Below are 14,682 nucleotides of genomic sequence, written 5' to 3'. Positions count from 1 at the left end.
ACTGTGTGATAAACACAGACGCTGTACACACTCATGGTGTCGTTCTGTGTGGGACTTCTAATGCTTACAGGAGGAGGAGGAAGGAGCGGGTGAGGAGGAGGAGGAGGAGCAGCAGCCTGAGTCAGCTGAGAGGAAGGAGCACAGCACAGACGGTCAGACCGGAGAGCAGAACGTTCAGAGTGATACAGCAGTGGAGCTGGCAGGAGAGGCCTCAGAGAGAGACCAAGCTAAAGAGGTACCCTCCACCACAAGACGTGGACTAGACCTGCACACTGACACACCACTACTGACATGGGTGGCAAGTTTAAGCCCTTTGGTCTTGATACATGGTCTCACCATTGGGCACAGAGAGGTGTGACAGCATCCTGCACTATAACCTCACACATACACTAGAACATATTCAAAGATGCATACAAACATCTGTAACACGGTACAACATGAGTGGAAGGTCCTCATCAGAAGGATGTGGGAGAGAGAAGCTTATTCTGGCAGAGTAAAGCCAGTTAAATGTCCTTCTAAGAGTACTTCTGGAAGAAGAGATTCTGATATAAGTTAGAAAGTATGTAAAGGGAGTCTGAGTGACCAAACCAGTGCTGCAGAAGATCCGATCATTTGGACTTGAATTTGATGTGCTAGCAAGAGGTGGCTAAAGAGATAATATATTGTATGTATAGAGGTCAGATATCTGGAGTAGAAGTTGATTGCTCTTTTGTCACATCTTATTGTGATTAAATCTTATTTAAACTTATGGCTGGTATCTCACCTGGTAGAGCAGGTGCCCCGTGCACTAAGGCTGAGTCCTTACTGCGTCCATGGCCTGTGGCCCTTTACTGCATGTCATCCCCCTCTCTCTTTCCCCCTTTCATAACTATCTCTATCACTATCAATAAAAGCATCAAAAGCCCAAAACATAATCTTTAAAATATATTTACAGCGGGTAAAATAAGTATTGAACACATCACCATTTTTCTCAGTAAATATATTTCCAAAAGCGCTACTGACATGAAAGTTTCACCAGATGTTGGTAACAACCCAAGTAATCTATACATACAAAGAAACCAAAACAAATAAGTTCAGAAATTAAGTTATGTGTAATAATGTGAAATGACACAGGGAAAAAGTATTGAACACGCTTACTGATATTTATTTAATACTTTGTACAAAAGCCTTTGTTGGTAATGACAGCTTCAAGACGCCTCCTTTATGGAGAAACTAGTCGTATGCATTGCTCAGGTGTGATTTTGCCCCATTCTTCCACACAAACAGTCTTCAAATCTTGAAGGTTCCGTGGGCCTCTTCTATGAACTCTGATCTTCAGTTCTTTCCATAGATTTTCAATTGGATTCAAGTCAGGTGATTGGCTGGGCCATTCTAGCAGCTTTATTTTCTTTCTCTGAAACCAATTGAGAGTTTCCTTGGCTGTGCATTTGGGATCATTGTCTTGCTGAAATGTCCACCCTCGTTTCATCTTCATCATCCTGGTAGATGGCAGCAGATTTTTATCAAGAATGTCTCGGTACATTTTTCCATTCATCCTTCCTTCAATTATGTGAAGTTTTCCAGTACCGTATGCTGAAAAGCAGCCCCACACCATGATGTTCCCATCTCCAAACTTCACTGTTGGTATGGTGTTTTTAGGGTGATGTGCAGTGCCATTTGTCCTCCAAACATGGTGTGTATTATGGCATCCAAAGAGTTAAACTTTGCTCTCATCTGACCAGACTATATTCTCCCAGTATTTCACAGGCTTGTCCAAATGTTGTGCAGCAAACTTTAAACGAGCTTCAACATGCTTTTTCTTCAGCAATGGAGTCTTGCGTGGTGAGCGTGCATACAGGCCATGGCGGTTGAGTGCATTACTTATTGATTTCTTTGAAACAATTGTACCTGCTAATTCCAGGTCTTTCTGAAGCTCTCCACAAGTGGTCCTTGGCTCTTGGACAACTCTTCTGATAATTCTTTTCACTCCTCTGTCAGAAATCTTGCGAGGAGCACCTGGTCGTGGCCAGTTTATGGTGAAATTATGTTCTTGCCACTTCCGGATTATGGCCCCAACAGTGTTCACTGGAACATTCAGAAGTTTAGCAATGCGTCTGTAGCCAATGTCATCAGTATGTTTTGCAACAATACGGTTGCGAAGGTCTTGAGAGAGCTCTTTGCTTTTGCCCATCATGAGATGTTTCTTGTGTGACTCCTTGGTCATGAGACACCTTTTTATAGGCCATCAGTTGGGACTGAACCAGCTGATATTAATTTGCACTGACAAGGGGCTGGATTGCTTTCTAATTACTGATAGATTTCAGCTGTTGTCTTGGCTTTCCATGCCTTTTTCTTCATGTGTTCAATACTTTTTCCCTGGGTCATTTCACATTATTACACATAACTTAATTTCTGAACTTATTTGTTTTGGTTTCTTTGTATGTATAGATTACTTGGGTTGTTACCAACATCTGGTGAAACTTTCATGTCAGTAGCGCTTTTGGAAATATATTTACTGAGAAAAATGGTGATGTGTTCAATACTTATTTTACCCGCTGTATATATATATATATATATATATTGACTGCTACCAGGAAAGCCGTCACACAGACATGACTGCAGGCCTCCTAACACATGATTACCAGTTAAACGCACAATATATAATTTTCTGCTGCTAGGAGTCTCTCAATCAAAACTCTAACAAAAGACGGAGTTAGGTGACGTTATAATAATAAATAATACACTTTATTTATATAGCACTTTTCTATACAAGGTTACAAAGTGCTTTTCAGAAAAAACTAAACAGAAAAACTTAAAAAAACAATAAATCAGCAAAAAAACTCAAATACAATCAAAAGAAACAAGAAACATCTGGGGAAAAAATAAATTTTTTAAAAAGCAGAAAAAAATGGCCAGATAGGGATGAAAAAAGCCAGCATCATATTAATTATTCAAAAACTATAAAAGAGAGTTTTAAGAAGGGACTTAAAAGATGGTAATGAAGTAGTGAGTCTGATTTCAATACGTTGTGAAGGAGCACGGGATCATGGGAGTTGTTGTCTTCAGTTATTATTCCTTCAGTGTTCATCGTTCCATCTCCTCCTCCCGCTGATTAAAGGTATAATACGTAACCAGCATTCAATGTTGGCCACAAGAGGGAAACTCACAGCCATGTAACAAACCCCTTCTTATCCGTCAAATGAGAGAGTGAGAGAGAGAGAGAGAGTGAAGAGAGGGAGTGGCGTTAGTTATAACAAAGCAGTGAATTTGCTGTTACGTTCTAAAGCAGAAATAAACACACCTCCGCACAACCCTGCAGGAAGGTCCTCTCTGCTCACCGATGGCACACAGCAGAGGAGAGAGAGAGAGAGGGAAACTCTTATCCGTCAAATATGGCCGCTTTGTATCTGACAGAGCGAAAGGGGGCCTTGTGCCTCGGTATCAGACGCCAACGGGTGTGACAAAGCGGTGGTATAACAGGCTGAAGAAGAACAGAGAGAATCCAGGCAGAGGGCCGTAGGCTCTCTGCAGAAACAGACACCAGAGCACACTGCTAGTGGGGCATAGTGATGATTGAGAGGGATTCTTTTAGTATCAGTCTATACATTGTGGGCGGCTGTGGCTCAGAGGGTAGAGCATGTTGTCCACCAATCGGAAGGTCGGTGGTTCGATCCCCGGGCCGTTACCACCATTAAAACTATAGATAGATATATTATAGATATAATTATAGATTTGTCTTTGAAAATTGTTGGAAACATTTGGGATAATGTAAGAACTCAGCAACATACTGTATATAATATAGGTCTATTTTAAGACTGTCATATAAACAATATGTACAGTCACTATATACTGGATAAGATAAGATAAGATAAGATGAACCTTTATTAATCCCTGGAGGGAAATTCAGGTGTCAAAGCAGCAACATCAGCAAACAGAGTGAATCACGGGAGAGGTAAAGGTATACAAACATTATAAAAACAATAATAGAGATATAAAAGATACAGAGTGAATGGGTGAACATAGTGTATGCACTCCGTCAATAAATAAATGTAGTATTCGCAATAAATAAATGTAATATGTACATGTGTGCAGTCTATAAAGTGGTATATAGGATGTAGAGTGTAAGTAAGTGTAAAGTGCGCCAGTGGTTGAGTCCAAGATGGTTGCAGATAGTGCATGTTTAAAGGCAGATAATGCATGTTTAAAGGTAGATAGTGCATGTTTAAAGGCAGATAGTGCATGTTTAAAGGCAGATAGTGCATGTTTAAAGGCAGATAATGCATGTTTAAAGGCAGATAGTGCATGTTTAAAGGTAGATAGTGCATGTTTAAAGGTAGATAGTGCATGTTTAAAGGCAGATAGTGCATGTTTAAACTTCTTAAAGTCCTCATAGTTCTCATATGGGGGTCAGCCTTGGTTGTGGAGCCTGATGGTTACCAGCATGAAGGACTGACCCAGGCGCTTTTTGTTGTGCCGAGGGGGGATGAGTCTGGCTGAAGGTGCTCCTCATCTGGACTAGCTCATCATGGAGAGGGTGGGAGGGGTTATCCAGGATAGCGTCCAGCTTCCTCCTCATCCTCCCCTCTGCCACCACCTCCAGATCGTCCAGCTCAGATCCAACCACAGAGCTAGCCTTCCTCACTAGCCTGTTTAGTTTGTTGGCATCCCTTGAGTTGGTGTTACCCCCCCCCAACATACCACGGCAAAGAAGAGTACACTGGCTACTACAGATTGGTAAAACATCTGCAGCAGCCTATTACACACATCGAAAGACCTGAGCCTCCTCAGGAAGAACAGTTTGCTCTGTCCCTTCCTGTAGAGGGCCTCGGTGTTGTCAGTCCAGTCCAGTTTACTGTTCATATGTACTCCCAGGAACTTGTATATATGTGCTTTATATTACATTGAAAGATCCTGTTATTGTGTTGGCCATGTCAACCCACTTATTTAGCTTGAAAATATCAAACAAATAAGGTTTTATTCAAAAGTAGTGGTAAAAAAAGGATGTGACTGGATTGGAGATGTTGAACAGGTTTAGAATGAGCTGTTGAACAGGTTTAGAATGAGCTGTTGAACAGGTTTGGTTCCCATGAACAACTCTGACTGAATGCTGCTCAGTCAACTGGAGATTGTTTGTCTGCTTTGTTCTTATTTAAAATGTCTTCAGTCCATCATCCACACTCACATGGTCCCCTAAAGGAGAGGAAGTCTAACATCTGTCTGTTTGTTAGGAGCATGGGAGCGGAGCCGCTGATGCCAGCCAATCAGAGGGCCACCAGTCAAAGCTCACAGCAACGATGGCTTCACAGACTCAGACCCAGAGCAAGACTCAGGTACGCCCGGCCTCTCAGAGCATCTCCACTTCAACCTCCCTTTGCTTTTCAGTCCATCTCATCACAGCTGTTTATTCATGTACTGTGCTGTTCCAGAGCTTCAAGAGGAAACCTGGTCAAGCTGACAACGAGCGGTCGACAGGCGACTACAACGAGCGTGTTAATAAGCGTCTGCGTACGGTGGAGAGCAGTAAGGATCGCACTGAGGACAGCAGGCAGGGTGATGATGCCCAGCAGGAGTCGGACCTGTACCAACACATCAAACAGGGAGAGACGGCCTACGACACACAGACATATGGTCAGTGGTCAGCTCCATACACACCAAGGTGTTCATTATGTACCAGCTCCTGTGGTGGTTTCACATTAACCATCACATCAGCTGTTTAAGAGGATTAATGGATGTCATGTTTGCTGGTCTTGCTGTTTCCAGATGTTGCCAGTGCAGACCAGCAGAGAGCAGCAGGACCTCATCAGGACCAGGATGAAGATCAGAATGATGAGGATGTCGCCATGGAAATGGAAAAGCAGGAAGAGGAGCTCCAGGCTGCTGAAGTCCAAGAGCTGAAGCCTGAGCAGCTGGACTCTACCAAGGCCTCCCAGAAAGGTGTGACACTTCTTCTGATCCTGCCCATGTGGACTTTAGTCTGGTCCGCAGAGGGCCACTGAGTGACCGAGTGATGAAGTTACACGATTGGTCGGCCAAGTGTTAGAGTTTCTTCATTGGCCGCTGCTCTTTCAAAATGACAGAACGGTCGTTTATGCAAATGAGTCCAACGCGACGCGTCCGGCTCACCAAACTTGGACTTGACTGTCAAATTATGTAATCTAGTTCTAACATGAAACCAGATTCAACAGTGGCATCGCCTATTTCTCTCTTCAAATGTTTTCAGGAGTAGATTTTGGTGGATTGTTTAGACAGAATAACAGAAAGTTTATGAGCAGGCCGCCATGTTGTTTCCTGTTTGAAACGGCGAGCAGAAAACCAGGAACCAATCAGGTGCATTCCACGATAGATTAAACAGCCAGTTGAGTGGAACAGCGTGTCCCCTAGTGTCCTCGCCGGACCTGGTGGACATGTACCGCTGGATTTAACATTATAGACATGACCACTGACTATTTCTGGAACTATTTAGTCATAAATTCACAGACTGACCGAATGCGGTCCAGACGGGTACTCTGTTTGGACCGAACGCGGTCCAGACGGGTACTCTGTTTGGACCGAGCGCGGTCCAGACGGGTACTCTGTTTGGACCGAGCGCGGTCCAGACGGGTACTCTGTTTGGACCGAGCGCGGTCCAGACGGGTACTCTGTTTGGACCGAACGCGGTCCAGACGGGTACTCTGTTTGGACCGAGTCGTGTTTTTTAAATGACACTTAGATTACTCATAATTCGTAGTTGTGTTTTTGTGAAACGTGCACATCCCCTGACATTACCCCCCTCCTCTTGTTGTTCTTGTGCAGGTGTAGAGACTGGGGAGATGGAGGTGCAGAGGCAGGGAGAGGAGGAGGAAGAGGAGAGGTGGAAGGACCGACATAATCCCAGAGAAGAAGAGCGAGCAGACGGGCGCACCGAATCCACCGTTCACACCGTTCCTGAGCTGCTGTTGGACACCTTGCAGGTAGAGAACTACTCCTTCTTTCTTCTTGTCTTCTTACTATACTACACAGCTACAGACGTGTGTCCCAGGACTGAGTTCTAACAGTAGAATAATCAAATCAAAATAATGTGATGTGTGTGTGTTTGCAGAAAGCAGAGAGGGAGCCAGAGGAGATGAGGAGGGAGATGGAGCTGCAGCTGGAGGCCTGGCACAAACTGGCTCCAGGAACTCAGGAGGAGGTGAGGCTGACCCAGGAGCTACTGAGCTCTACTGGTTCATACAGAACATTCAACAGATCTATTGGCTCTTTCAAGAACTTGAAACCTGCAAAATAATGCTCAATGCAAAACAACATTCTACTTGTCTACTCAGAATACCTTTCGCAGTCAACATTGCATTCTGAACCTGGGGCCTCTCACCACTCTCACAGTGTCGTTTGTAGCTGTTGGCAGAGGTCCAGAGGTTCTGAAGAAGCCTGTACACTAGCTGCTCAACAGCAGAGCAACCCAGTCAGAGCCTAGCTGGTGAACATAGTGGAGCATTCAGCAGCTAAAGACACAGAGATTTCCCTCAGGAGTTGGTGGAGACCAAAAAACAGAATATTGGACTTCCATTCATCAGATGGACACAAACACAGCTCCTTAGTGAAGGCTCGTGTTGCTCTGTATCTGCTGGATGTGTAAATAAGCAACTGCTTGCTAACACGCTCACCATGAACTTAAAGCTGATGATATGTCTGGAATACAGTTAAATTGTGTTCTATGTCTAGAATTTAGTTTTAGAGCTCTCAAAATGGATCAGTTTGATAAAAGACGAGTGGTCTAGAATATGTCCAGTGGGTGTCTTTATAACAGGAGCCATATCCAGGAACTATGTAGTTGTGATGGTAGGAAGCCCAGGTATTCACTTCTGGCTAATGCCTCACACATACTTTCCGCGCTTTGCATCCGCGGACAGCTGCAGATTTGTCCCGGTGGAGCGGACGGGCGCGGGGTTCCATTCATACTATGATTGAGGATCCTCAACTATCTGGCGTTCCACGCATGTGCATTTCCTGATCCACTCTCCACTCCAGCTGGTAGCAGTAATGCACCATAATGTTACTTGTCTTCGTATTCCTTTAAAGACAAATGATGTAAAAGTAGGTAACAGCAGATCTCTGCACAACAAGCAGCCACTTTGTCTTCTTCTTCTTCTTGGCAAACCGTAGAAGTGCACACGTCCCCCCCCCACTGGACTGGAGTGTGGAACATCTGGAGCAGTAGGCGCACTTGCTATGCGTAGAGTCTTCACGGTCCGTCTGCACGTGGACGTCCACATAGGGTCAGCGCGGTCCCTCGCGGACACGTGGACGTGGACGGTATTAACGTATGTGTCCTTGTCTGTGTTCCAGGAGAGTGCAGCAGCTTCCATGTGGCACCAGTACCAGAGTCTGACCTCAGCTCTGTCCCAGCAGCTGTGTGAGCAGCTCCGCCTCATTCTGGAGCCCACGCAGGCCGCCAAGCTCCGGTGAGGACCAGCACACTCACTATCTTATGTGTTCTAAATTATGTTGTGTGGTCAAGACTTATTGTTCCCATGAACCCTGTCGTCACCAAGTTACTGGTCTTACTGGTTTTTCCCCTGATTTTGTGGTCTGTGATGAAACTTGGAGGCTCATTGTTTACCACATGAAATGTATGTGTGATGATCCTGTGCTCCACAGAGGAGATTATCGCACAGGGAAGCGTCTGAACATGAGGAAGGTGATCCCCTACATCGCCAGTCAGTTCCGTAAAGACAAGATCTGGCTGAGGAGGACCAAGCCCAGCAAGAGGGAGTACCAGATCTGTCTGGCTGTGGACGACTCCTCCAGCATGGTGGACAACCACTCCAAACAGGTGAGAGAGCCAAATCATCATTACTCAAACTGGTAGAGCACTGGACAAGTCCTTCACTCTTTGCACCGTGCTAATAGTGTGTGTGTGTGTGTGTGTGTGTGTGTGTGTGTGTGTGTGTGTGTGGGGTGCAGCTGGCGTTTGAATCCCTCTCAGTGATCATCAACGCTCTCACTCTGCTGGAGGTGGGACAGGTGTCTGTGTGCAGGTAAGCTTATGCATGTACAATAAAGATAATGGCATTATGGAGCCATGTAACAGACATCTAGACCTGAAAACAAAACCAAACAATCTCAAAGTATGAGTTGGAAATAGAATATTGAATGTGTTTAATGTGAAGCTAACCTTTAACCTGCTCATGTGTCCAGTTTTGGCGAGCAGGTGCAGCTGCTCCACCCGTTCCAGCAGCAGTTCAACGATGAGTCAGGAGCTCGCATCCTCCGACTCTGTCAGTTCCAACAGAAGAAGACCAGAATAGCCCAGGTGCTCCTCCCCCACTGTCCTTCCCTTTAATGGGGATGTGTGAATATTAAATAGAATGTGTAAATTGTGTGTGGTAGTAGAAATACAGAAGCCCAGAGAGCCAAGTGAGTAAAGAAAAACCTGGTAATCCATTTTGTGATCTGAATAGTTGTCTCTCCTGTATTTATGACATTAAAGCTGCAGTAGGCAGAACCTTTTCATTGGGCAACAATCCCATAATAACCTTTGAGCATATTGTAATTCAAGTGTTCTGAGAGACTTGTGCTCCTCCTCATGGCTCTGTGTTCAGCCTTTAGAACCTTTAGTTCTATGTAGCATGTAGCTGCTGGTGAAACATGATCTCCTGTCACACTGACTCTCTTCACGCCTCTCCTCTCTAGTTTTTGGACACATCAACAAAAATGTTTGTGGCAGCGCGGCAGCAGATTCCTGGATCTCTAAACTCAGGTAAAGACTCCCACTGCATATTTAAATCTCAAACAGACACCAGACAGCTCAGTAAGCAGCTGCTATGCAGTTCACTGCTTTCTGGGTAATCAGGTGATCAGTGAGAGATGGCCAATACAGCTTGAATCTGAACCAGCATGGGACAGTGTTAATGGACATGGGAGGAATACTCTGAACTGGTGTGAGAACTTCTAAATCTCAGCTAGGACTTGGGAGATTGTTCCTTAAGGTTAAAGTGTTCTGTTGCATTACAAAGGTTTAGGTAGCAGTACCTCCCTGAGTAGAAACACATTGTTCTACAACATCAGTCGAGCGACTGAAATGCATCAGCGGGTCGTATGTGTCGTATTGTTGGTTTAGTTCAGACATTCAGTCACAACTTTCAGTACAACTTTCAGCAGTGGTTACAGGAATGTTTTGGTTCAAAGTATTGATGGTCAATAACCGGGCCTAATGGTTCCATGTCAGATATGTAGTGGTTTGATGAAGGTCTTAGTACCTGCCAGTTAGTGGGACTGCTTCCTGGTTGACCTGTGTTCCACAGAGTAAACCAGTCAGTGCCCACATTCTATCTGATATCCAACAAACAAGCCTTTAGTGTGGCACCAAGAGAGACAAGGAAAGTCAAGGACCTGAGCCAGGTGCTCTGAGGCAGAAACAAGTCATTGTCAAAGCTCTTAAAACGCTGGTGGCGCTACCGTTTCCTGTTCATGGAGCCGGGACACAGAAGGCCTGTAAACACACAATAAGACTGGGATCTACCAGGGCTATCTCCAGATTCAATACTATCACTATACTTGGGTTCCATTCAATATGTATTGTGATTTTTAAGCATTGCGATTCTATATTGTGATTTATTGTGATTTGTTAACTTTTTTAACCCTAGACCATGGGAAAAGTTGAATCATACACTTCTAGGGACTTTTACTTTGGAAAATATCTAAATGAATCCAGTAAAAATGTCTCTTTATAAAATGTATATATATATATTTTTGTATTAACAGTGGATCAAACGATGATGTGTAATGTGAAGAAAATATCACCTGATTCTACAGTTCTCGTCAGCTCTGTGGAGCCTTTTAGCCTATTTTAGCTGGTTGCTTTGATTTTCTGGCTCCAATTCATCCATACACCGATCAGCCATAACATGATGACCACCTGCCTAATATTCAGTAGGTCCCCCTTTTGCCGCTGAAACAGCCCTGACCCGTGGAGGCATGGCCTCCACTAGACCTCTGAAGGTCTGCTGAGGTATCTGGCACCAAGCCGTCAGTAGCAGATCCTTTAAGTCCTGGAAGTTGCAAGGTGGGGCCTCCGTGGATCGGACTTGTTTGTCCAGCACATCCCACAGATGTTCCATTGGATTGAGATCTGGAGAATTTGGAGGCCGAGTCAACACCTCCAACTCGTTGCCATCCACATGATGTAAAAGAAAACGTGATTCATCAGACCAGACCACCTTCTTCCATTGCTCCGTGGTCCAGTTCTGATGCTCACGTGCCCATGTAGGCGCTTTTGGCGGTGGACACAGGTCAGCACGGGCACCCTGACCCGTCCCCATACGCAACAAACTGCTCCTCACTGTGTGTTCTGACACCTTTCTATCAGAACCAGCATTAACCTTTTTAGCAGTTTGAGCTCCAGTAGCTCTTCGATTGGATCGTACAACCCGGGCCAGCCTTCGCTCCCCACGTGCATCAATGAGCCTCGGGTCTGACCCTGTCGCCGGTTCACCGGTTCTCCTTCCTTGGAGCACTTTTGGTAGGTCCTGACCACTGCAGACCGGGAACATCCCACAAGAGCTGCAGTTCTGGAGATGCTCTGACCCGGTCGTCTAGCCAGCACTATCTGGCCCTTGTCAAAGTCACTCACATCCTTACACTGGCCCATTTTTTCTGCTTCCAGCAGGAAGTTCAAAGTTCAGAATGTTCACTTGCTGTCTAATATACCCCCCCCCACTGCCAGGTGCCATGGTAACCAGATAATCCATGTTCTTCACTTCACCTGTCAGTGGTCTGAATGTTATGGCTGATCAGTGTATATAAATGTGGATTTAGGCGTTATCAAGGTTTTTGAAGTTGACTTACAACAACCTGTACAGCTGCCTCAGTCTCATCCAAGCATTTTTTGTCACTATGTTCTTGGTTGTAGCCAGATTATTGCTAGCGTTGTAGAAAGATTACATCCCCATCCTTCATCCTGCCTACAAAGCTCTGATTGAAACAGCCGTCATTAAGAACAACATCCGACCTATTAGAACCACAGTTTGAGATGTGGGAGTCCATTCAGAGGTCTGGAACCAGGCTAATGATTTTACCTTGCTGCAGTAATGTGAAGTGTATGCCACATCACTGTCCCCTATGACCTCTGACCTCTGACCTCCGTCCACAGAGACAGCCCAGCTGCTGGTCATCGTGTCCGACGGCAGGGGGCTGTTCCTGGAGGGGAAGGAGCGGGTGATGGCAGCTGTGCGGGCAGCACGCAGTGCAAATGTGTTCGTCATTTTCGTGGTACTTGACAACCCCAACTCACGGGTAAGTGAAGAAGAATTTGACCTTTTTCTGTTAAACTAAATGTCCAGACACAGAGTGTAAGTGAACCCCGGTGCTGTGCTGCAGGATTCCATCCTGGACATCAAGGTGCCCATATTCAAAGGGCCGGGAGAGCTGCCAGAGATCCGCTCCTACATGGAGGAGTTCCCCTTCCCCTTCTACGTCATCCTGCGAGACGTCAATGCCTTGCCAGAGACGCTGAGCGACGCGCTCAGACAGTGGTTTGAACTCGTCACGGCAGCCGACCAGTAGACCAATGAGAAGCCACCTTTCACAGGAAGGGAGAAGTGGGCGGCACCTAACTGCACAACGCCACTCTGCTGCCAGCCTCTCAGACACAACTCAAAAAAGGACTGAAAAAAAGACGGATATGCCGCTGTACATGTGCCTTTATTTTCTTATTTGACTGTAGATTTCAGTGGAGTTTGATAGCAACATTTGCTGTTTTGTCTTTGTTATCAGGGGAATTCTGTTTCTTTTGTAATGTAATGAGGATTGCTTTAACTTGCACGTCTGAGATGAAATGATAAACAAAAATGTGATTCCCTTGCGTGTGAAACACCTCAGTAAATACCTCTGTCCCCCTTGTACTATAGACCGGAAGTCCTGTTTGTGTGGATGTTGTAGTCAGTGTTACCACGGTCATTTATCTTCAATGTGAACACAGCAACAGATGTTGTGTTTGAACAGAACCCTTCCTAACTTCATGACCTAACAGTAGCATGTTGGTGTGGTCATGAATTCCATTAGAAGGAACTCTAAAATGTGCCTTGGAGAGGAACAGTATTGCATCTCACTTCACACCTGAATGAGCTGAGATGATGGATCAGAGGCGCGTCACGGCTCTGTCAGGATTTAGAAGCACAGAGGCTGCAGGTTCCAGTCCTGATGAACGCCCCAGTATAGCTCTCTCTACACATCTGTGGGGTCTGCTGATCTGCATCCTTACTCTGTGACTTCTGAGCTCATCACTGTGTCCCTTTAGGAGTAGGTGTAAATGTGTATTATCACCTCTGTGTTTTGTAACGTGGACTGACGTGTAAGCAGACATTGGTCTTATTTAAGAGGTTGTTTCATCTGTTAAACATGACATGAATGATCCTGACAATAAACTGTTTACAAGGTTGCTCTGTCTCTGTCTCTGTCTCTGCTCACTTTTTCTGAGCTAATGTTTTGTCTTGACATTGTAAGAAAAATCCCTGAACTGGTCTATATGTTGAACACATTCAACAGATAAACTGGTCTATATGTTGAATGCGTTCCCAAATTGAAAATATGAATATTCAGTGGTATCACTATCATTCACCACACAGTAGGCTATACATTTTTCATTTCATGGTTTATTTGATAGGGACCAATACAGTGTACATAGACAACTTAAAAACGGCTATCTGATGCCAGTATCATAGAGCTTATAGCGGATGCTAATTTGCAACACCTGTCCCTAGAAGGGCTTTTTGTGAAAATAAGAGATTAAAACAGAACTGAGTACAGGACAAATAAATAAATACAAGAAAGCACACAATTAAAAACATTACATTTAAAAACTAGATTGTGGGATGAGTTCAGTGACTCTTGGGGAGGATAGAGATGGCCTCACAGACTTCATAACTGGATATATTAACTTCTGTCAGGACAATGTTGCACCACCCAGAACAGTACGGTGCTTCCCAAATAATAAACCCTGGGTCACCTTTAGAAATGGAAATAGGGAGGAACTGAGACGAGTACAGAAGGAGCTTAAGGTGAAGATCAGGGAGAGCAAAGACATCTACAGGAGGAAGTTGGAATCTAAGCTCCAACAGAACAGCATGAGAGAAGTGTGGTCGGGCATGAAACTCATCACAGGCTACAATGTGGCCAGCCAGCCCATGGAAGAGAATCAAGCCAGAGCCGATGAGCTCAACCTGTTTTTTTAACAGGTTTGAACCAAGCGCTTCTGCTCAGCCATTCCCACTCCCTGCCACTTCCTCACCTGCTGTCCTACCTCCACACCACACCATGGCCCCTCCACCCCCCAGTCCTCCTTGCCCCCTCTCTGCCCCTCCCCCTGGATTTTCAACCCCAACACAGTCACACATCAATATCACCTCGGACCAGGTGAAGTGGCAGCTGAAGAGGCTCCGGGCAGGTAAAGCAGCAGGCCCTGATGGCATCAAACCAGGTGTCCTCAGGGGATGTGCAGACCAGCTGTGCGGAGTCCTCCAGCACATCTGTAACTTGAGCCTGAGCCATGGGAAAGTCCCAGTGATGTGGAAAACCTCCTGTCTGGTCCCTGTACTTAAAAAAGGGCGTGCCAGTGTTCTGAATGACTATAGACGGCGTTGACTTCCCACATAAGGAAGACTCTGGAGAGGATTGTGCTGGCCCACCTCAGACCCCTGATGCAGAGAGGACTGGACCCCTTGCAGTTTG

General features: G+C 45.3%; 2 protein-coding genes across 3 annotated transcripts in view; one reads left to right on the top strand and one right to left on the bottom strand.

Moving 5' to 3' along the window:
- mdn1 (midasin AAA ATPase 1) overlaps positions 1-13,393 on the top strand; it is a 112,505-nt gene extending 99,112 nt beyond the window's left edge. Inside the window, 13 exon segments of the mRNA XM_074615445.1 lie at positions 71-235; positions 5,208-5,309; positions 5,406-5,607; positions 5,740-5,913; positions 6,772-6,929; positions 7,058-7,147; positions 8,302-8,417; positions 8,614-8,788; positions 8,920-8,993; positions 9,154-9,268; positions 9,649-9,715; positions 12,107-12,249; positions 12,334-13,393. Coding sequence (XP_074471546.1) covers positions 71-235; positions 5,208-5,309; positions 5,406-5,607; positions 5,740-5,913; positions 6,772-6,929; positions 7,058-7,147; positions 8,302-8,417; positions 8,614-8,788; positions 8,920-8,993; positions 9,154-9,268; positions 9,649-9,715; positions 12,107-12,249; positions 12,334-12,519 — 1,767 coding nt within the window. The 3' untranslated portion in view covers positions 12,520-13,393.
- The window catches only part of LOC141756031 (gamma-aminobutyric acid receptor subunit rho-2-like), a 150,357-nt gene continuing 146,734 nt past the window's right edge, over positions 11,060-14,682 (bottom strand). For both annotated transcript variants that reach the window (XM_074615460.1, XM_074615461.1), the window contains one exon: positions 11,060-11,174. The gene's annotated coding sequence lies outside the window, so the exon portion shown is untranslated. The remainder of the gene's footprint in view (positions 11,175-14,682) is intronic.

Source organism: Sebastes fasciatus, chromosome 18 (assembly GCF_043250625.1).
Source record: "Sebastes fasciatus isolate fSebFas1 chromosome 18, fSebFas1.pri, whole genome shotgun sequence".
Classification (NCBI taxonomy): domain Eukaryota; kingdom Metazoa; phylum Chordata; class Actinopteri; order Perciformes; family Sebastidae; genus Sebastes; species Sebastes fasciatus.
Note: the sequence above shows the minus strand (reverse complement) of the source record. Positions and strands in the feature narration are given on the sequence as shown.